The 24200-nt window shown below is 44.4% G+C and overlaps 1 protein-coding gene across 1 annotated transcript in view; it reads left to right on the forward strand.

The window, feature by feature from the left end:
- LOC143332175 (glutamate receptor ionotropic, NMDA 3B-like) overlaps window positions 1-24200 on the forward strand; it is a 67103-nt gene that overhangs the window by 40227 nt on the left and 2676 nt on the right. Inside the window, exons 3-11 of the mRNA XM_076749471.1 lie at window positions 1392-1888; window positions 2946-3217; window positions 3872-4108; window positions 6833-6979; window positions 7296-7441; window positions 11286-11401; window positions 21142-21293; window positions 22509-22673; window positions 24056-24123. Of these exons, the coding sequence (XP_076605586.1) occupies window positions 1392-1888; window positions 2946-3217; window positions 3872-4108; window positions 6833-6979; window positions 7296-7441; window positions 11286-11401; window positions 21142-21293; window positions 22509-22673; window positions 24056-24123 (1800 nt within the window). The remainder of the gene's footprint in view (window positions 1-1391; window positions 1889-2945; window positions 3218-3871; window positions 4109-6832; window positions 6980-7295; window positions 7442-11285; window positions 11402-21141; window positions 21294-22508; window positions 22674-24055; window positions 24124-24200) is intronic.

Genomic DNA, 24200 nt, shown 5'->3' on the forward strand with positions numbered 1-24200 from the left:
GTCTCTGCTCAGATAAGAGATGTGAAGTGAAGCCTATGGTTAATTTTTCTGTGGACGGCCACAGCCACTACAGTTATAGTATATGAGTCTGCAGTGGATTGGTTTGATGAATCTGCTGTCTGGGGGATGTGATGATTCAGCCACACTATTACCATGAGTGATTTCAGCTCAAGGCGAGGCTAGCACTTCCGCTTTATGGTCACAGAGACAGAGGGAGCCACTGATGAGGAAACATAAGTTAACGTGGAATGGGATGGGAATGACTTTCAAATCAGAGGCATTTCTAATCCGGCTCTTGAGAATTATGGTGCCAGGAATGGGTTTATAAATTGATATTGTGCTGTTGAGGTAAATTACAATGTGGAGAAGAAGGGCTATGAGAAACACAAGCAGAATACACAAAACCTTGCATAGATTGTGATGTTGTATCATTTTCTACGTGGTGCAGACAGGCTTTAATCCAGGCCGGGCTTGGAGGTGAGGTTAATGACCCTCATGATCAATTCATTTTTTTCATTTTTTCTTTGCATATCCCATTTTTAATGGAGTTCTCCAGCAGTAGTTACATTACGTGCTCACCAGTTCAGCATATAACCTGGAAGATGAGAGAGAGAGGGAGCAAAGGAAAAGAGAATAAAACAAAGAGCATGAGGGAAAAGCTGTTGTTCTGCTCGTGGAAAGGGCTCCAGCTTTACCCACCTTTTCCATTAACAGGAAGGAAAACTTGCCATTTCTAGCCTTGACCAAGACGTAATCGACAGTCACTGCACGGTTCAACACCCGTACCGAATGCAGTGATCCCTGCATGCTTTAACATTTAAACAACCTCCCCTACTATTTCCAGTGACCTCCTGACAGTCCCCCACTAATCAAGACATGATCAAACAGTACTTGTATGGCCTCACGTTGAGACATCACCTGTCGCCGTCCACATGATCAAATGCTAAGACATGTGCTAACAATCCCTGTATGGTTCAAGAGGCCAGAGCAGATTTATGTGCGAAGGGGGATTGCTCTTCTTAATGTATTCCGCCGTAAAGACCAATGCGGGGCTGCCAGGCGAGTGAGACGAATAGCAATGACTGTCTGTATGGACTGGCAGATAGGAGGAGACCCTCACTGCACTGCATTAACTTTTAATTATGACTTTCTGGGAGATGCAATTACCCATCTGAGACTAGACTTGCAAAAGCTCCACAACCAGACCATGCCTGTCTGCACCATCTTCTGTAACTTTTTCCTTGCTTTTTCCCCAGTTTTTTTATTTTTTCATCTGGTCAGTGTTGTGCATTACTGTGCACCGCATTTCTGAACCGCAATAACACAGCATGGATCTTCAATTTTTTTCCCAATTTTGCTGTCTCACTTATTGTCTCTTTCTGTCCCTTGAGGTTTCTCTCCAATACTACCTTCACCGGGGCCACAGGCCTGATCCAGGTGGATGCAGGCCTCTCCCGGGTCTTCGCCTCCCAGCTGTTCCACGTGTGGAGCCTGAAGAGGGGCGCTCTCGGCCAGCCGGCCTGGGTGACTGTAGGCCAGTGGACCCGGGGCAGGCTGGAGTTAGAAGGGGGGGTCCTGGGACTGGTGGGAGGGTTCAGGAGCAGCCAGGGACAAGGTCTTGGAGCTGGGGTGAGGGGAGGAGATGGCCAGGGGGACAGTAACGTTGGAGGACGATGGAGGCCGGGACTTTCCGTTGAGGGGCACCGCCTGCGGGTGGTGACACTGGTGGAACACCCGTTCGTCTTCACACGGGAGGTGGATGAAGATGGCTTATGTCCAGCCGGTCAGCTCTGTCTGGACCCCAGAACCAACAGATCCGACATAATCCAGAGCCTCTTCAACCAGCTGCACAACCCAAACACTTCAGCTACAGAATGGGATGGCAATGGTGAGTTTTGTCTTGCATTTGTCCTTTAAATACTGCAGCGGGGAAGCACTGATATGCCTTAGAGCTCCTGTTAAAAACATTTTAACTTCTGGAAAGACATGCGTGAGTTCTAATTTCTGAAAACTCAAAGCTCCTCTTATGTAAACTCTCAGATCTCTTGGCTTAGATCTCATCGCTATGTCTCTGGCCACATCTCCACTGCTCCTCCTCAACCTGAGGTGGATTTTCGAAGTAAAATCAATAAGGGATCATGGCTGGTCAGTCCAGTTCAAAGATGTACCTGGTGCGGTGTCAAGGACTCGTCTCTACAGCTAGATCTCTGTTTCATGAATGAAGAGGCTTAAAAGTGATAAATCAATAAGAAATCAGGACTAACGTGTCAAAAATAATACAGGCACTATGTCTCTGAGTAAAAAGACTATCAGCCAGCTATATACACAATCAACTGTATGGCAGAAAAATCTAAACTTTCTTGCAGCAGATGGCCAATGGAAGACTGCTAACAGGATTTTTTACTTGGTAGCCAGTGTTTCAAGAGCTATAGGCAGAACTGTAAAATTACTGTTGTGGTGTCGTCTTTAATAGTAGAACAAACCCAAACAGTAATTATAAAATACCTGATGACAGAATTCTGTCTTCTGCGTGGGCAGAGGTAGCGCAGAGACTTGTGCCAAGTTTCAGGAGTAATTGGCATAATGCTGAATTTTGACTGAGTTTGCAAAAAAAATGGTTTGCCAGAAAAATGGAAATGGCAAAAATGGCAAAGAGTGTAAAAATGTGTATTATATAGTGTGTCAGTCTTGCCAAGTCTTCTCTCCCTAAACGTAGATCAGCGTTCTTACATTTTTCCAGCCCAGGTTTAATGTGATTAAACGTATTCCAAGCCCAGCTTCATTAAAAACGCTTGAGCATAAATGTTCTTTGAGGATCCATGAACATTTTCTATGATCCATAGTTGTGGACAAATTCCCAGAGGTGCAACCCCTGCACTTCCAAAGCACATATATGAATATCCGAGAGGATAAATTTCACATCATCATCACTTCTTTCCCGTCAGACCTGCCGGAGGACCTGAGGAAGTGCTGCTACGGGTACTGCATCGACTTGTTGGAGAAGCTGGCAGAGGACATGGGTTTTACCTTTGACCTTTATATCGTGGGAGACGGGAAGTACGGCGCATTGAGTGGGACAGGACGCTGGACGGGGCTGGTCGGGGACCTGCTGAGCGGAACCGCTGACATGGCTGTCACCTCTTTCTCCATCAACTCTGCCAGGAGCAGAGTCATCGATTTCACGTCGCCCTTCTACTCCACCAGCCTGGGCATTCTGGTACCATCGCTTAAAGTCATCATTAGTTTGCTGGAGTTTGTGTTTTAATGATCGCAGAAGAGATGGGGCATGTCCTGAAAATATGCTGCATTTTGAGTCAGTGGCAGCATCACAATCTTCAGCGCTCCTTTGATTTGTCAGCCTCTCTCTCTCTCAGGCTTTTTCAGCATGATTTGATGATATGGTTTGCAAATACTTAATTTCGCCCCCATGCCCCGTTCACCCAGTCTTTTGGTGAGGAACAGGAGATCATTAGTTGTGTATAATTAGTTTCCTGAGTTTTCAGCGGACATGTTAATTATGAAAGTTCAGAATGAACGACAGTTTAAGAGTGTTTAATGAGTCTGAGAGGCATTTTAAGGAGCCGTCTTAGCAGAGTCAGAGATGCTGCAGTTACACTTTGATTTGGTAACATCTCCCTCTGTGCCTGACAGACTGCAACACATAATGTGATCTGACGATACGATTTGAAAATAAGAACTCCGCCGATTGAAAAAATGACTTCTCGTCTTTACGAAATGAACAGCACGAAATAAAAACAATGTACGCAATTTTGTACAAACTAATTATGCCTAGAAGTGTTTTTTTGTTTTTTGTTTTTTTTGCACACAATACAGTGTATGTTACCATTGGACTTTGTTTTTGACCTACCAGGTTCGTAGCCGGGACACTGCAGCCCCCATCGGCGCCTTCATGTGGCCTCTCCATTGGTCCATGTGGGTGGGTATTTTTGTCACGCTGCATCTCACCGCGCTCTTCCTCACCCTGTACGAATGGAACAGCCCCTTCGGCATGACGCCCCACGGCAGGAACAGGCTGCGCGTCTTCTCCTACTCCTCCGCCCTCAATCTCTGCTACGCCATACTGTTTGGACGCACTGTCGCCACCAAGGTAAAGTAGCTCTCCCCTGTGTGATAAATAGGCACCATGCAGGGTGGGGCAGGGAATAGAAATTGGCGAGAAAGGGAGGAGGAGGGGCTGTGCATTATGGGAAAGAGCACACAAACAATGAGGGCATGTCGAAAGAGGAAGTTTGAGGGGAAAGAGACATACGGAGATGATGGAGACGGCCAGGGAGGGAAAAGATGGATAGGGGAGAGGTTAAGAAGGTAGGCAGTGATGAAGTGGAGAGGCACAGGGAGGATAATGCACATACAGGGAGGGAGAGGGGAAAGGGTAAGTGGGCCGACAGAGATTGAGGGAGTTATGGTGAGGATGATGGGGATGGATGAAGGTGGAAAAGGAGCAGGCGAGTAGAGGTCAACTCCCCGAAGTCGTCAGATACAAAGTTGAAAACAAGGAGGCAGGGGGAAGAGGGCGGATGGGGGTGGAGAGGTGAGAGTGCAAATTGGGAAATGGTCTTCAAAAGAAAGGTAATGGGGAGGCTGACAGAAAGATGGTGAGAGAGGGTTGAAAGGGTAAGTGGGTAAGCAGAGATGAGGAAGGCATCACAATGAGGCTGACATGGAGGTGGGCAGACAGAGGATGATGTAAAGGATGATGTAAAGGGCAGAGGGCAAATGGGTGGGCAAGGTTGGAGCGCCGGGCGACAAAGGTTAGTAGTAAGCACGAGATGGAAACGTGTGAGACAAGTGATCGCAAGACAAATCCTCAGACTTAGGCAAATCTGTCCTCTAATAAATACATCGCAAGATGAAAAGCGATCTCTTGCCCTTTAAAGATTAAGAATTTAAATGTCATTTGTTTGGTTAAAAAATACACGAAAAGCATTAAATGAACCTCTGCAGTAACAGCTTTCTTCAGAAACCTGTCAGATGTGAGTGATCGTGTCACGCCCACAGTCGCACTGCCGCCGATGAAAAACAACTGTCCTCTGCATCCTGTGTTATTAAACAGCGGCGTACAGTGCAGAAATGCATCATGATGATAACTTATTCCTGCTCTTCAAATTTCTATGTCGCACACTCAGATAAATATCTGAAGCATCATCTTCTTAGATTGTTCCCGCGCGTCCTGTTCCATTTGGTTGGTATGCATTATGATACGTCTTTAAACGTCACACTTTGTCCCTGAAGGAAGCTGCGAAGTGATTAGAGAGACCTTCCCATAATTGAAAGGTCACAGGTTTGATCCTTGCAACTTGCAATGTGTCAATTAACAGGTTGTGTCCATTAGCAGCCCCGCGACCCGTTAAAATGGCTTTGAGCAGCACTCTGAACCTCCGTGCTGGGTCAGAGCCAGTGAGTCATGTTTATTTAGGCTAAGAGAAAGACGTTCGGGGCATTCGGTGTAAATTGATTGCTAAACTGCTAATAATAGCTTCTCCCCCTGGAGGCAGTTATTGAAGTGTCAGTGTCAATAAGATTTATCCAAGATAATGAGATTAAAAATGCCCTCGAAACAAATAATCATTCTTTCCAAAAACAAAAACACAAGAACAACAGTGCAAAGAGTGTTTCTCTGAAAATGCCGCAATCGTTAGCACGTCGGCTACTAGCTTATTGTACAGTTATAACTGAGCATTACATCCAAGGCCGAGGAGCATGTCATTAGGATTACAGCTTAGTTTAGGTTTGCAAATTGTCTGATATCAAGGGCTCATCATTTCTTAAGAGTACAAATTGAAGTGGCTCTCACTGTAAACTGCACATAGAAAGCCTGACGGCCACAACAACTGATGGAGACAGGGCTTCAATTACATTTCATGTGTTAGCAGACGTGTTATTTACTGCTTTTCCCCTTAGATGGATAGCTAGCAAGCACAGTATGAATGAAATACCTTGTGAGGAAAACAAATAGGCCGACAGAGGAGCGCTGAAGGCACTTCATCTTCACCAAAGCAGCACAGTGCAAAGAGGAATATTTACAATTTCCCAGAGTTCACGTTTTTTTCCCAAAAACAGCATCGCTGAAGACTTTGTGCGTATAGCGTGCGCGCCGTCCTCCCTTTCTCTTCTCGCAATTCACCAACTAATTATGCTAAGAGTTCAAAACATCCCAAACACTTTCGTAACAGTGGGTTACAACCTTGTTTGTATAATTAATGTCTCATTAATTTCCAGCTTTTAAAACACTACGAATGCATCTCTTTTCTTCTGTTAAGTGGATTTTAATTGGCGGAATAAATAAAAGATCACAACGTTCAGGTGGATTCATTCCCCGAGGCGGGCAATTTCATGGAAAGATATTTCTGATTTCTCACAAACAGTCGCACTTTGGCAGATTTTTTTCTTCTCTATTAGCCGTCCTGCTGGTCTGTCTCATATTAACTTGATTAGCCTCACTCGGGGGTTAAACTGTGGCTTTTAAGGAGCAGGAGAATGAGGGGGAGGAGGCTGAGAGCCTCGGGATAGAGCGCTGTATTCGTGTCAACACCTGATCCACCTGTCCTCACACATTAGTTTTTTTAATTGTCTTAATCCCTGCTCTTATTTTCCACGTGTCCGTTCTCTGTCCTCCATGTTGCTTGTCGCCACTCGGCTTCACGTCGAGCCATTTTTCAGCTTTGAGCGTAGATATTTTTAGCTTCGCTCATCAAACAGATCTATTTTTTCCATCTTTTTAATCTGTTTAATTACTATTGTTCTGACAAAAAGCAAAACAAACCCGAACAACAACAGCAGCTCTCTCTGTGCGCTGGTCTCCTCTCTGCAGACCCCTAAATGCTGGACCGGCCGCTTCCTGATGAACCTCTGGGCCATCTTCTGCTTGCTGGTGCTGTCCAGCTACACCGCCAACCTGGCTGCGGTCATGGTCGGGGAGAAGACCTTCGAGCAGGTCTCGGGAATTCATGACGACAAGGTTAGACTGCATGCAAGGGCGCGAACTTGCAGCTGCATGCATGTCAGCACGCCACACACACACACATGGGCCCACAGCTACATGTACACACAAGCTAATCTTACACAAGGACAGGCTAATGAGTAAAGAGCGGAATTATTCGTGAAGGATTATCGCTTTCCATATCCCTAAACCCTGCGGGGAGTTCATGGCTAGAATGAATTTGATATGAGTCCCATCATGACACCCACCCCCTCCCACCCCCCCCTCTCTTTATCGCGTCTATCACCACCTCCACCCTCTCTTCCACCCGTGCCTTCCTGTGTCACTTCCTCAGCTGCACCATCCCTCCCTGGGCTTCCGTTTTGGGACGGTGAGGGAGAGCAGCGCCGAGGATTACATGAAGAAGAGCTTCCCGGAGATGCACGACTACATGAGACGCTTCAACCAGCCCACCACCCCAGAAGGCGTGCATATGTTGAAGTAAGACACAGACACATGCACACAATGTATGTTTGTAAATAGATCTAAATCACGCCCAAATGCAATCCGGACCTAAACAATCCAGCCACGTTTGCGTCTGTTATCTCTGGCTGTCTGTATTCTGTGCACTTGTTTTCCATGCGCGCTGTGCATAGCAATTCTGTCTGCTGACAACAAGAGCAAACACGGCAGATTTTGTGTGCACCAGCTCCAAAATGTGTCACCTGATGACGTCATTAATTCAGATTCTGGATGCTTTGATTCGCAGCTCAGCGAGGCTGCTTTCACTGTTTGTACCTGCAGACCTTTCTGCAACGGAGCTCAGTTTAAGTTGTGTGTTGGGGCTGATTTCCCCTTTGATTTTTTTGTGTCTAAGTCATCTGTGGGTGTTTTCTTATTATAGTGAACACGCTGTTTGCTGTTGCATCTGACAGAGATATGATCAAACACTCATCACTTTGTGAGCTGCCTATATTTACACCCTGCATGAGTTTTTCCTTCTCCGGAGATGCTACGTTTTAGCACAAAGTGTAAGTGAGGTGAGAGCCTCTGAATTACCTACATTTTCTTAACAAAGTCCTCCACGTTTGAGGGGAAAAAAAAAAGCTATTTCATTAAAAGTGTTGAATGTAGATGTGAACGAGGGTCAGGGACAAAATGATGTAATATGGGCCGAGGATGAATCGGGTGTCAAATGGGGATTGTGAGCTGATGAAAGCAGGAAGGCAAGGCAAGTTTATTTATGTAACGCATTGAATTCACAAAGACAGTTTAAAGCACTTTACATAATGCATTAAAACACTGAAATCCAGATACAACACAAGGCACAAAAAACAGGCCAGGAACAATGAAAAATTAAGAGGACAGAGGAAGGAGTTCAGGATGAGAGAGAGCGGCTAAGGTTCATTCAAAGGCAGCGGAGAGGATAAAGGAGTCTTATATCTTCTGGAAGTCTGGTCCAGCTCTGTGGAGCATAGTAAATAAAAGCTGCTGCTCCTCCTCCTCCTCAGATGACCGGAGAGATTAAGGAGGTTGTGCTGAGGAATGCACAAGAATCATGTTCCGGATCTGTTCACGATGGGACACGTAACCTGGTTTTCCAGCCACATGTATTCTCGATTCTAATCAGGTTTCTGATTGTATGTGTCAGTTAATCACGTCCTTCGCTCGGATCTGCATGTCGACTGGATTCTGGCTGCTTTTAATGGTTTGCTTCTCTCCATCTGATTATGAGAAATGGAAGATAAGAGCAACAATACATTTAGCCTACCGGCTTCATCATTTTTTGCTTGGTAACCACCGTGTGTCTCCGGTTGAGGGGGAGTGATCAGAAACCTTAATAAGGTGTTTGCATGCATCGTGTCCCAGTTTCTGTTGGAGTAAACAAGCCGGCATATTTGGGTTTCTCAAAACTGGGATGATGCTTATCCAGGTATCTGCAACCATTATATTAAGTTCACATATGCAAACACATAACTGGTGTTTAAAAAAAAGGGGGTTAGACAGCACTCCTAATGGATTGGTAAAGGAAATTCAATATTAGACGTTTATTTAAATTTAATTTTTATCGTTCTCTTTTAATTGAAATTAAATTACAGTGTTTTAATGCCCTCTATTCTAATGACTTTAATAACTAGCTTCACTAACTTCAATTAAGCACACACGGGGGTCATCTGAATCCATACATGGATACACAGGACCCATGAACGCAGCAGCACTGGAGGAAGTATTCACATCTTCAGTGGTATTTGCGAAATGTGCTTAAATGATAAAAAGTAAAAGTCTGAAGTAAAATAAGAAAAGGCCGCTGGGTATGTTATGCCATCATATATTCATCATTCTGAAACGATGCTGCACTTCTTTTAAAATGCTGTATTTTCCTTGATTTTATGCGTTCTATGTACTCTATGTTTACCTATACTTTATTATTTTATGCTGTGGTTTATGCGTTATTCTCATCCTTTTTATCATTATCAACTGGGTTTTATTCTCCGTCTTATTTTACATTCATTTTTTATCTGTTTTTATGTTCATTCTGCTTTTTCTAGCAGCACTTCAGAGGCACTCACTTGGTGCGTGTGATTTCTTTCCCGTAAATCACTTTGAGCTGCAGTTCCTCTATGAAAAGTGTTAAACAAGTAACCTTATTATTATAATTACTATTATTATATGACTGGATTTCTATTACTGATGCATTTTTGGTCAAGGTGGAGCTCGTTTAATATACTTTATTTACTTTTAAGGTAGTTTAATCTATAACAATGCATCACATTTTATAAGCTCATTTAGATTTTACATGCAAAACAAAGCATCTCTAAAGTCACCACTGACTAAAGCTGTCAAGTGTAGAGATGTAAAAACTACATTAGAAATGAACAGATAATGCTCCACTAAGGTACAAGTATCAAATATGCGTTTAAGTACAGTACTTGAGTAAACGCAGTGAGTTACATGCTGGAGCTGTTTACATGTTCATCCTCTCTTCACCGAGCGCACATACATACTGCAGCACACACCACACAGACATACCCTCATACGCTTCTCAGCTCCAACGCCTGCTCCATAGAACACCAGCTGAGATGCTGAGATAGAGCATGTGCTGACTTTGTGATACAAGTGGGGAGATACAAAGCGCTTGTTCAGAGAAAGAGGATGAGAACGGGGAAGATGAAGGCGGCGTTTGTTTGCGCGCGAGGCGAAGCAGAAGTGGAAGTCACAGCGGTGCAGAGAACCAGAGTGAGGCAGTGAAATACTGTGTTGGCAGAACTACTGACCCCAATACTGCACTCAAATCTTCGAGGCGAGGAAAAAAAAAAAAAAAAGCTCACAAGGCTTCTCCTGCAGAGATGGAACACCCAGGGCTACGGCTGCACAAGAACGCAGGAAATAATGCACATACCTGCACACAGGCCTGCGACAACACACTTTCATGTCGACGCACATGCGCGCTCTCGCTCACGCACACACTCTCTGAGGCCAGGCACAGGACAACTCCCGACCCTCTTTGGTCCCGAAAGAAGTCTCTATCGTCTCTCTTCTCCCTGTGCCTCATATTTGACAGGTCTAGGCAGAGAAAAACAGACTTTTCTGCTTTGCCAGCACAGCAAAGACTTTGTAAAGTCAACCTTTTGTTTTGTAGCAAACCTCCTGAATAACAACAAGTTTCAGGTAATTTGATCAGTCTGCTCTATTTTTTCCATTAGACTGTGTGTGCGCACGCGTGTGTGTGTGTGCGCTTTTTCCAATACGGGCATTTATACTTGTTTATCTGTCTACCAGTCAAATTCGATGTACGTGTATATGAGCGCACGCATATTCGGATGTCTGTGTGTGTGTGTGTGTCTTTTCTCCTCCGTCACTGTGTTTACGTGCAGGTATATTATTCAAATCCAGTGTGTTGCGTTTAGTGTCCTGAAACTTATCTCCTGCCAGCCGTGGCCAGCGGCAGAGGCTGCTCGCAGAGGAACAGTCTATAATTAGGGGTCAATTAGGGTCAGCAGGATCGATATTGCCGGAGTAGGAGAGTCTTCGGCAGTGTGTTTAATGCCTTATCAGTCCGCCACAGAGGCTGCCGGTTCAGGTAATGATGTATGTGTTTACACGGTGCATTAGAATGCTGTTAATCTCATCCCCTGTATAAATGACAGAGTGGGATGACAGCCCGAAATACAGACTTCCTGCACGAGTGCAAGAGAGTTTGCAAATCTGATTTACAGGTCTGCACAAGTTTGAGGTTGGTCGCCTTCAATTAACGCTTCCCTCTCACTCTTGTGACGTGTGTGTGTGTGTGTGTGTGTGTGTGTGTGTGTGTGTGTGTGTGTGTGTGTGTGTGTCGGCGATGAAGGACAGATCCTCCTGCCCTGGATGCGTTCATCATGGACAAAGCCCTGTTGGACTTCGAGGTGTCCATCGACGCGGAGTGCAAGCTGCTCACTGTGGGGAAGCCTTTCGCCATTGAAGGTGCGCACACACACGCACACACACACACACACACACACACACACACACACACACACACACACACAAAGACACTCTTGATTGCTTGTGAGGACATTTTATTGACTTAAGGCAATACCCTGGCAGCGTTGTTAAAAAACATATTGATCCTTCAACATTATTTTTTGTAGTGGTTGTTTTTACTGTCTGTTTACTCTGGAAAACACTTTCTGACACATAAATCAAGTCAGCCTCAGCTTCAACCGCCCCAACGTTCACGCTAACCTTGAGCTAATAATAATTATATTCTTAATCCTAAAATCTAGTCTGAATATCCCAAAATAAATTGACCTTGTGGGGACCTGCTTTTGGTCCCCACAGTGTCACTGTGTGAAACAATTTGTCCCCATAATGTGATTAAAGATGCACACAAAGTGGCACACGCACATACACATTCACACTTTGCAGGCACTCACACACACAACATATACTATGTAAGACCACAGGCTGCAGCACACACGCAGACACACACTTTCCAGGTGAAAAAATATTATACTGAAACTCTATTTTTTTACACTTTGTGCTGTCTTTGTTGCCTTCGCTGTACTCAAGTCGTCCTTGAGTACCTCTGGAGTAATACTTGAGGTGTAAATATTTGCTAAATTAGCACAACTTTTCACAAACTTTAAGTGTACTGAAGTCCACCAGTGCAAATCAGGATTCATGAGCATTCAAAACACACTCGCAGTACAATTATATTATTTCACCAATGTGTCGGAAATATACTTAAATATACTTCAAATGAAGTGAATTTAAAGTACACTTTCATCAAGCATGCTAACAGTGTGCTAACAAAGGACTTTAAAATAAGTAAGTATAAGTCTAAGTACACTTTATTACAATTAAAAGTACTTTGAAATACCACTTTACATATTGCAGAATTAGTAATTTCATTTCTAATACATTTAACTTGAAGACATCTATTCACAAGTACACTTTTTAAAAGTATATATCAAACGTACTTTAAACTAAGCACTAAAAAGTGTACTTGTAATGACTTTTCTATACTCTATTTCTAATACACTGAACTACTTTTTAACCTGGGATATTACTCGATACACACCTCAAAGCACTCCCCTCTGCACACACACGAACACACATATATAAGAAACAGATAGCATGCACACACTCGCATTCAGAGGGGAGATCAGATACTGCAGTTAGCCACATGACTGACAGGAGAACACAGCGATGCACTGGATGAACTTATAACGCTTCAGGGTCCAAGTACTCAAGCATCTATTATTCACAACAATGCCCAGTCAGAACACTTCGGACTTAACGCTCACAGGTCCAACTAACTGCAACACAGTCATGAAGCATATAGACAAATCCACTCCCAGTCAGAAAGCAGCTAATAATCCACACAGGGGGTCGTTATATTCAACTTTTTGTACGTTGCTACTCTGAACGAGTCGGCTTATGCACACGGTGTGTGTGAGAGACCGCTGATGGTTGTGAGCATAGTGGTGTGTTTAATGTGTGTTCTGGTGTTCTTCTGGAGGGAAAGTGTTTTGCTTTTAGCCTGTCAGAAGGACATCCTCGCTTCTTCTTCTTCTTCTGTGTGAAAACCCCGCAGGAAACACGGCAAGCGAGGGAAAAAGGCCACAGAGCGGAGTCGTGCTGTCATGCTTTCATGTTTAACAAAGTTGAATTTTCCACCGTTTTGCTTCGATCTCCTCATCCTTGTTCTTCTCCACCTATAACTTTTGCGCTTCCCAAACTAAAATATAAGAGACAATGGTTAAATATTGTGCATTATTAATAGCCTAGCCTGATAACAGCAGCTCTAAAATACCACCAGCACACACACACACACACACACACACACGTATATTTATATATATATTGTCTGTAGTGGAACATGCTGACCTATATTTACTGGGTACAGTTACAATATCCTGCAAGCACTGACATGAACAGTCAGTCTTGTTCACTGTGTTTTATGAATGCTTTGGTAACATGGCTAATCACCATTGTTTTCAACAGCTAATGATAAATTACAAGCAATAGATCATGTTTTTCAAAGCCAGATGTGCAGTATTATGATGAAGTAGAGCATTAATGACAGGAGGAGTAGCAGCAGCAGCAGCAGTTTCCTTAAATGTGTGTGCTATAAACACATACTTCATGAATACATATAAGCAGTGGGTGTTTTTGAGTAAACTGTATCACTTTCAGAAATAAAGGCTGCGGGCGACCTGTCAAGAGAAATTATGTCTCGGCTCTAATAAAAGTCTGGTGCTCGCTTTCATTGAGGTAAATAAAGGTTCCGGCCATTATTGCGAGTTTTACTGTATTCTGGTCACATGTCATCAGCACACGCACGCCGTCTGAAGGTGACTTTGAAGGGAGATTTTCACAACATTCATTGGATGCATCAAGCATTTAACCTCTAACCTAAACTCAGTTTGGCCACTAGAGGCTTTTACAGGTATAGAATTAGCGTGTGTGCTCATGCCGGGCACTGATGTACACTTATGTGCGTGCATGTTGTATGCTCGTGTGTGTGTGTGTCTATGTGTGTACTTCTGTGTGTATTTGCTTCAGCTCAGTCGTGCATTCTCTCCTCCCGTCTCAGAGACAGGCACACACAGATACAGAGACAGTAAATAGACAGTGGTACGGGTGCCACATGGGACCAAACACTGACTTTGATACCATTTCTCTGTCAATCAAAGCGTAGCCTCAAAAAGACCCCACTCCCACATTCCCTGCTCTCTGTACAACTCTGGTTCACTGGAGATTATCTGCTGCTTTCTTCACCGCACAAGACAAAACGAGCCAAGAGACATGGCTGTAGCTTCACTCGTGACTGTGAGGATGAGAAAGCAGGTCTCATTGGCATATAGAGTGGGTCAGTTTGATGACTCTTTCATTCTGGGTCTGCAAGAAAAGGCAGACGAAGGATCCACGCTGCCTTTGGTTGCTGCTCACCCCAACAGCCTGCGTGGGGAAGAATGGGATGGGAGTGAATAGCTCAATAAGTCTGAACGGGAGAGGAAGAAAGAGCAGGAAATGGCCCAGACAGGAAATGTGAGAGAGGAAAAACACAGGCGGAGGAGGAGGAGGAGATTTGGGGGGAAAAAAAGGGAGGACAGAAAATGAGATGGAAAAAAGTAAGTAAGGGAAAGAACAACAAAGGTAAAGAAAGGGAGGGCCACGGGGGGGGGGGGGGGGGGGGGGGGTTGAGCGAAGTGGGAGTTGAGCACAAGAAGGAGATAGAGGGCTTTCATTTGCCCACTGCCAGTTTGCGCCTTTCTGCACAGCAAGTGATAAAAGAGCCAGCCAACAGAGTCCCCTAATCAAGACAAACCTTCACCCCAAGCAGATGGAATGAGGGAGGGGGAGAAAGAACGGAGAGAAAGGATGGGGGGGGGGGGAGAGCGGAAGTGTTATTTGGTCCATACAAGGATGCGGCCGGGATTTATAGAGCGGTTTGTGGTCAGCAGGAGATACAGCCAGACGGAGGATTCGGGAGAGCGGAGTCGCTGCAGGCGAGGCGCTCTGCTGAAATCTCCAGGCTACTTAAGTGGAGAGAGATGCGGCGGTGTCGCTGAGCGCCCCTTTCCACTGAGTGCTGTTGGGAGATGTTTACGACAGCCTAGACACACCCCATTAATAATATTGCCACTGAACATGCAGCTGCTCGCCGCTTGTTTGTATGTGTGTGTGCGCCATGCGTGGACGTGCGTGTCCCTGTGTGCATAAGTGGTCCGCACAAGCTCAGTCGAGCAGGACGGAGAGCGTCTGAAGATCAAAACGAGGCTGGCAGGAGGCTTTGTCGCCGGTGGCGAGACTGTTGTCGGTGGGGCAGCTCGAGTCTGCCAGGAGTGACGTATGGACGCCTTTCTCTGCCTGTGTGTGTGTGTATGTGTGTGTGTGTGTATGTGTGGGTTTGGAGTTTAATTCGCCTCCATTTAGAGAAAAATATGCCTTATAGACCGCACAGGTGAAAGAAAATCACATATTCAGAGCTGAACTGATTCATCTATCAATTTTGCCATTTTTCAAGCAAATCAGACACCAAGAAATATACGAAGATGTCACCCTGAGCATGGAAAACATTTTAGACCAAGTTATTTACCAAGAAACCCATAATTGATAATGAAAGTAATCCTGTGCTGCAGCACTGAAACTGCAGCTGTTATCCATCCACAGCACTTTAATAGAACTACTAGCTCTGGAAATTAAACCACATTTATTGAATTGCAGATATTATGAAACTCTCCGCAGTATAAATTTACTCATATTACAACTTTTTGATAAATGTCTGCTGTGTGAGCCACTGATGGCCGCAACCAAGTCCAAACAACCAATCAGCTGACAGCATCTTCGACCGTCCATGCTGCAGTTAAACAGGACAAACTAAAATAAATGCATGCACTCATCCAAGAAGTATTACAGCAATTATTATAGAGATTTTTGGCTATAACTTCCAAACTTAATACTGTGCGTGTCATATAAAGCTGCTCTATCAATACCAAGTTAATAGAAGCTTTAGCATTTTCTGTATTTGAACTAAACATTCAATAAGCGGCAGGCACAGTAAATTATGTGTTTCACATTTCCAGCAGCAATTCATGAAAGAATAAAGGAAAGCCACATGCAGAAAGTCAGACTTCATTAGCAGATATCAAAGAGGGAGACTTAACACCGGCTGCAGCGTTTGATGAAAATGAAACAATCTTATGGAGCTGCAGCACAGAAACACAAAAGAAAAGTCACGAATGCTCGCAAAAGAGCTACGTTGTCGATTTGCGTGTTAAAATAAGGTAGTAAAAAATTTACAAACCTATATAAAGTGTTTTGCAGTGAAACTTGCCGTGCCCGGGTGTGTCTGCGAGCGAGGAAGTGAGTGGGAGATTTGAGTGACAGCTTTGGGACTTGACGCTTGTGATGGAATATGAGGACGTCTGGGGGAAAGAATCAAAACAAATGACAAGTAGCTGCCCACTTGTATTTCACCATTTGACTGAGTGCTGTGAAGAAATGCGGACGGAGATAGGCTGATGACAGAAAAATGCTGTCTGTCTGCTGGAACGGGAAAAAAAAAAAAACGAAAGGGAGGGAGACGTTCGGAGACAAAGCAATGGACTCAGGAGAGGAGCTGGAAGATAAAGAGAAGAATGGAGTGAAGCAGAAATTGAACGGAATTGAAGGGATGACGGAGATAAGGAGCGGACTAACAGAGGAAGAGACTGGAGGCAATGGTGGGAGAGAAACGACCTCTGACAGGGAAGGAGGAGGCTAGGAGGGGAGGAGGGAAATGAGGAGGGAAGGGAAGGAGGGCAAGAGCAAAGGGAGGGGAGCTTAGACGGTCTTTGTCATGTAGGAAGCGGAGTGTGACAGTTAGGTGAACCTTAGCTATTCTCTCTGTCTGTCCGCAGCCCCCATCAGGCTCACACACCTTGACAGCCAACGCACACGCATAAACACACTCACAAACTGCTGCCAGGTCCGAGTCGATCACACACACACACACACACACACACACACACACACACACACACACACACACACACAAAAGCGCTGTTGGCATGACTGTCTTTGACTGCGGTACAGATGAAATGAAACAAACAACCCCAGGAGATCTTGTATAACAATAAATCTCTGAGAGGGTCTTTTGATTCGGAGCTGAGGGACAGATTTCTCTCATTCTCCACCTGCAGGGACGTGAACTGTAATGCAAAACAGATGCAGTTTCAAAGTGCGGGCAGTGCAGAGCGGCGTTTCTCTCAAGCTTTCAAGTTGGGTAATGATACATGACTGTGCTGCTTTTGAAATTAAAGCGATGAAGAGTGGTGGGGGGAAAAAAAAGTCCTTAAATCTGTTACTTAATTAAAAATATTAAAGTTATATAATTTTATTGCTCTAACTACTGTATATTTTATTGCTGTGCTTGGTCTCATTACTTCACATGCTGCTGGTGTTTAACTTTAACCAGAGGCGAATGAGGAAGTCCGAGGCAATACCAATCAAGTGATAATGGGCCAATTCCTGCAAATCAAGCACAGATTAATATTTCATGTATAGCAGTGACTTTGCGTTACTCACTGCATAATCAGAATACCTTTGAAGTTATTAAATCCACATCTGTGACAGCCACAGGTTTGAACTCCTAATGTCGTGTTTGCAGCTCATCACATGTTCCTGCAAAGCAGTCCTGCAGCTGCTTGTGCCAATGGGGACATATTTTCCTCTAATATAATACTTATAAACAACGTTGCAAAAACTTGTTATGTAAAGTAAGCTACTCAGAAAATTGCATAAATGTGTTATTGAATTGAGTGTATTAACTGAGCTTGCACATCTTCTCAACATTCAACAAACATTAACAGAAGACAAAAGAGGTCTAATGCATGTCCTCACTGTCCAGTGTTAATGGAGCCACACTGACCTTTATTTGGCCTTTGTATGAAACGGGGGGTTTCATCTGCAACCAGAGCAGATGAGTGAACATCTGCGTCACAGAATATGAGAAGTGTTTTCCGGTGGTGAGGTCAAGGTGAGAGGTCCAGTTATTTCTGATGCTTTGTAGGTGATTTTTATGCAATCTGGGCACATGGTGACAGAGCTGCTCTCAACACATTCATAAATCCGCCAGTAGAAGTAGAATAAAACAGTTTTTTCAGTCTGACGGCTGAATTAGTACGAAGTGTCATGTACCTCTTAATATTCGTCAGGCAACCTTCAGGGGGCCACGCTAATGGAAATGTAGTAAAGCAGCAAAATAAAACTAATCCAGCACGCAGGAAGCAAAGAAAACATTAATTGAGACTGACAAAGGAATGGAGCATGTTGTACAAGTGAGGAAAGAGTAAAGAGAAAAAAGTTGTTGAACAACATGACGGATGTTCCTTCGCCTAAACTTTGAGTCATCTCTCATGAGACGTGGGGCTGCTGGACCAGCTCCTCCTGCAGAGTCTTTTCATTTACACAGAAATAATTTATATCATACTAATAAATCACTGCGGGGCGACCACAGCCACGCGAGTGCAAGCCGGGGAATGTAACTGCGTGTAAGTCAGGTAAAATATGAGCGGATTTGCATCTTCTCCACTGAAGCAGGTTGAGTCAAACTTAATGTCCGGGTACACAGAAGACAGGGCTGCACTCATTGTTTAATTAGTTCTTTCAGTCATTGCATAGTCCTCTGCTGAAGGGTGCCAGGCAGGTCAACAGGTGGATGGAGTCACCAGTCAGACGGTGACGGTGAACAAACAGGGATCTAACAAGGGGTCAGGATAACTTCCAAAAACATGTCATTTGATATCCTAAAATCTTATTGCAGCACCCCACAAACGTCAGTGAAAAGATGTATTAAGAAAGTGATTTGTAATCTTAGAAAGTTTTCTTTGGGGTGTGAGGAGAAGAGATTTACAGGAGGGGGATCAACCTGTTTTCCTCACTCGTGCCGGTCGGATAAAAGGTTTCCAGGAGATGAATCCACTAACACCCAGGTTGTAAAAGTAATTTTCAAGATTACCGCCTCCGACTGAGCAACACGTTTTTAGTTCCGATGCATTAATGCTGCGCTGCAGGTGAAGTTACCACTAATACTGGTCTTAGTACTGCTAATAATACCACCGTCCTATCCTACTTCTGTGCTCAATGATCCGAATTTTTAACTTTCAAGATGTTTGACCTGTGTGGTATTTACCGCGTAGACAAAATAGAGTGGATTATAGATTAAAACCTAATCTCCAGATTGGGTTCTTTTCATTTCATTGTTCTTGACAAGCAGCTGTGTTCTCCAGCCTCTGTCCCTGAGTGGAGGTACGTCTCCGAGTGGCCCTTTTCTCTAAACCTGCGTAACATGTTCCCGCTTTGCTGGGTGAATTCATTTTCTGCACTACAGATGCGTTTAAGCCTGTAAAGTTGGCTCGTCGGTAAACTTCCTCTCAAGGACATTGGACGGTGGAATTGGAATCTCACTAGATTGTTTTTGTCAGCGTGTTTCCTGAAGACTGTTGTGGTTATTTTGCCTCCATCTTTGATTAATTTGATTCTTGCTTCTTCTGCGTGGAGAGAGGAATGGGCAAACCGTGAGTCGCAGGTGTGACTGGAGATTTATCAAGCAAAAACTGGGCTTCTTTTTCAGGAATCCACTTGTTATTTTAGCTCTTTTTAATAACGGCGTCCAGCTCACGCGTATAATTCTCTATGGGGTCAAATAGTAGCTTCTTGTAATATTTTTCATCAAGCATTTCTTTTATTTTCTCAGCGTATTTGCTTGTATCCAGTACGGCTATCCTCCCTCCTCCGTCACACGGCTTTATGGTGACAGCCCTGTCTTCCTCTAAGTTGTCTCAGGCTTTCCTTTCAGTATGTGTGAGATTTCGTCTTCTGCTCTGCAATTCTGGTCCAAAGTCCTCAGATTTACCCTCCACCTCTTCCTCTACCTGTCGACAAACACCTTTAACAGAATGATTGTTTACTGCAGGACACAAAGTTCTCTTTTGTGTGAAACTGCCTTCATCGGTGGCCAGTGTTTCTATGTTTCTCATACGTTTCTGTTTTCGTAGTGAAACAGTCGATGGTGTTGGAACATGTGATAGTCAAACTTGATCTCACTCCAATCCCGGCTCACGCTACACGATGTCAGGCCCCCCCCCCCCCCCCCAAAAAAAGGTCCGATCTGACAGACGGGGGGTGCTTGGAATGGGAATGAGCGGCGGGCACGACAATTTGTCATTTTATCTCGCGAAGGGTTTCGTACTGGAAGACAACTCACAAGGCTCTGACAGGAAGACTAGCAGCTCGACGACGTCTACGGCGTGCTCCGCCAGGCTTCAGGTGCATTAGATGTTGACGCTGATCCCCAAAGTCTGTCTCTAGCGCAGGGATGCACTAATCCACCTTTTTCACTTCAGATACCGATTTTAGTGCCTCAACTGAAGGCACCGATCAGATACCAGTGCTCTCTTTTTCCCCAGCTTTAAAACGCTGTAAACTGCACTCACGGCTTGGCGCTCTTATTTTTATGCAAGGAAACATGAGGGCAGGGATTTCTGACTGACATGGTGGCCTGCTGGGACTAAATCCAACTAGTTTTGATCATGGCATTGACAAAGAAGCTATATTAAATGTGGGGAAACCCAATCTGACCAAAACCAAGTCCACTTAACAAGAATCCGATCAGTTCATCCCTAGTCGAGCCCCCTCCTGCAGGTCATGAAAGACCCCAGAATAATATTTGTTGGGGTTCAGCGTGTAGTCTGATAAAGACCATGATCACCTACTGGTGACCATCTGAGAATAATAAACGTCCTCTAGTTTTTTCCTGGGAGTATATTGACCTAATATTTTGCAGTGGGAAGCGATAGTCAGGAAATCAATAAAGACAACAGACAGCTCAACAGCAGAATCTGATCCACGGCTGTACACACACTCCGCTAGCTTTAGTGGCTCTGGGCTTTGTTTCCCTACACAAATACTAAACCAGGAAAAGCACAGGACAATGTGTTTGTACTGTACTTTTCAGAAAAGGCGTTTCTTCTGATTCCTGCTGAAGCCTGTAAACTCTTAAATCTCCTTTTTCCAGAGGGCATCTGCCCTTTGGCTAAGTGCAACCGGCTGATCTTTCCTGCACACAAACACCAGGTTAGACGTGAGCTTCCGGCCGCTTCCTCAGACCTGGCTGCCGCCGTCTGATTCAGTTACTTATGTATGTATTTACATCAGTGCGTCTCCTCTTTCAGGCTACGGCATTGGCCTGCCCCAGGGCTCTCCTCTAACCCGCAACGTGTCAGAGTTCGTGAGTCGCTACAAGTCTGATGGCTTCATGGACACGCTGCATGACAAATGGTATAAGGTGGTGCCCTGCGGGAAGCGAGTCTTTGCAGTCACTGAGGTAAGTCATTGGTGGGAGAGCAGGCTTGTGTATTGAGTACGTGTTTGGTGTGTAAAGCAAAGCCTTCTGTAGCTGTACTCTTATAAATGAGTCTCCCTTTGGGACACGCACAGGACTGCCTCCCACCTGAGCACACGTACACTAACCGGACCGTTCACTCGCGCGCAGACAAAGACATACAATCACATAAACTCAGGCCGATTTACCGGCTTTAACCGGAGTTACAGGCACGTACTGTCTGAGTGTCAATACTTATTTGTGTCTCATGTGTGCTACAGCAGAGTACTCTCAGTTCTCGCTCTCCCTTTTCTCTTCATTCTTTTAAAAGAACTGGGAATCTCTAGACAGAGCGCACTGTCTGTATATCTGTTGTTTGTGAATAGAGAAGCCATTCAACTCCCTCCGGCCATCCCTTTTAAATCCCACTTCAAAGTTGAATCATATTATAGCAACAAACGCAATTACACAGTCACAGGTTCCTGCACTGCAATGAAAGCTTTAACTTCTCGCTGCATCAGAAAGTTATTAGGATTCATCTCATTTGGAGCCCAGAGAAGGGGGCTTCTCTCAAACAACGTGGGCGTTAGTGCCATCTCGCCCTCTGGATTGGGAGCAAAAGGAGGTCAGTGTTGTCGCTGATGAATTTGCCGCGTCAGCATGGGGCTAATTGCCATCGGAGGCGGCGCAGAAATGAGCCGGGTGAAGGGAACATGATTAGAGAGCAATGGGAAACCTCACCACTGTGTCTTCCACCTCCTTCAGGCCCATGAAAGCCTCATAAGCGATAGACATTATGTCGGGGGGGATGTGGGCGAACCAAATGGGAACAAACTGCTCCTCAATTAGCCGTCGTCTCTTTTTACCATCTCCGTGCTAACTGCTGTTTCTTTCCATTACTCTCAGTTTTGCTTCTCCCCGTCAGCTCTTTATGCTTGTTCTCTCCCCTGCCTTGCTTCTCCACATCCTTTTCTTTCCAAACATGTCTTTTACGCTGTTGCCCTCTCCGCTTTATTTCCATTCTTCTGGGCTTACACAGCCAAACTAGATGTACAACAGCAGAATATCAATTGCATACTCACAAAAAGTGGCCTAAAATAGTAATTATGTAAACACAAATCATCAATCTCTGTATTTTCCTGTGTGTCAGCTTAAGTCTTAACTAATCTGTCTCACTCCCCCAACCCCTCTCTCTCTCTCCTGTCATCGCCCACACAGACTCTTCAGATGGGGATCCAGCATTTTTCGGGCCTGTTTGTGCTCCTGTGCATGGGGGTGGGTGGAGCCTTGCTGACCTTGGCAGGTGAACACACCTTCTATCACCTGGTCATCCCCCGCCTCAGGCGAACGCACACGCTGCAGTACTGGCTGCACACCAGCCAGGTGAGTGAATGCTCTCACACACCTGCAAAGTCTCTCACACACTGCAGCGCACACACAAAGACTAACAGTCCTCTTCGCATTACTTACATGTGCGCACGCACGCACACACACACACACACACACACACACACACACACAGTGGTGAGACATCCTTACCCTCGGGAGTTAACTCTTATTTTGCAGTTAACTTACGCCCTCTAGTGTTCAAAACTCATAATAACAGTCAAGAAAAGGTTCAAACATTTTCCCTAAAAGTAAATTATATCATGTTTTATTGGACAGATTTCAATTAAACTGTTTTAACTTAAAGCCAAATGTATTGATGCTAATTAAGCGCTGTAAATTAACTCATTAATGCTTTCATTTGGCTCTTCAAATTAACTTGAGCATTTCAAATTAATTGGTTAATTAAGTACAAAGTTATTAAGCGGTTCCTGGGCAGTGCTTCGTCATTTGTTCACGACCACACACTATGTCTTTGTGCGTTTGTTTTTTCCATTCTGAGGCAGCTGATTAGAAAAGTCTTTTTCTTTTTATTTAAATTTCTGTCTTTTAGAGTTTTTTTTCCTCTCTGCAAAAAAAGTTTTGAAATGTTTTATTTAGCACGCAATTCAAATTTGCTATTTTGCAGAGAAAACAACAAAGAAATGAATAAAATTTGTTTTGTAATTATACTGGTAGAGAATTAGTGTGTTTATGACACTACGCCAAAGGAACAACAAATTGGGGATTTAAAGGTCATATTTTGTTGTTTATGAAACTTCAGCCATTAGCAAATGAGGCGCCTGTGGCAACACTGTTGAGCGAATAATGGAACTAGCAGTGTGAATATCAAGACGGCTCACATTTGTTTGCTCCATCCCTCTAAAAAGGGCAACCACTCGCAGGCAGCCTCTAGCATTCATCACAAAACTGGCTCAGCTATCTGAGTTAGTCTCTCAAGATAATCCCCGTGTACGGTGAACCGCTGCCTTTCCTTCACACATCTTCAGACATAAATATATCAGGAAAACTTAGAACAAACACAGCGAGAGACTGGGTTGGAGATGGAGGTTTTTTCCAGCTTAACCGAGGCACTTGGGTACGTAAATCAAAAAGGGCTTCAGCAACCGATACTTTAACCTGTCCCCTAGTTTTTAAGCAGAAAAGAAGGGTTTCTCACTGAGTTACAATCATTTGATTAAATTATTCAAAGGAGCAGCACAGCAGGAATTGTGCGGAATGGCTGCCACAGATGTTCTATACACCTGGGCAGAATAATGGCTCTTAGAAATTCAAATTCCTTCGCTCCTGAGTCGTTTCAGAGCTGATGAATAGATAACAAATTTCACATGACTAATCAGTAGTTCCCTCATGTTTTTTCTTTTCTTTGCTTCCTGCAGAAAATTCACCGAGCCCTCCACACCACATATGAGGATGTCAGGAAGGAGCTGACCGGCATGGATGAAAAGTAATGAAGTCGCTAACTAACTTCAGCACCTACGCACTTAATTGTCAGCTTTTTATTTGAAACTGCTCGAATAAGTT

This window comes from Chaetodon auriga, chromosome 14 (genome assembly GCF_051107435.1).
Source record: "Chaetodon auriga isolate fChaAug3 chromosome 14, fChaAug3.hap1, whole genome shotgun sequence".
In the NCBI taxonomy this organism is placed as follows: Eukaryota; Metazoa; Chordata; class Actinopteri; order Chaetodontiformes; family Chaetodontidae; genus Chaetodon; species Chaetodon auriga.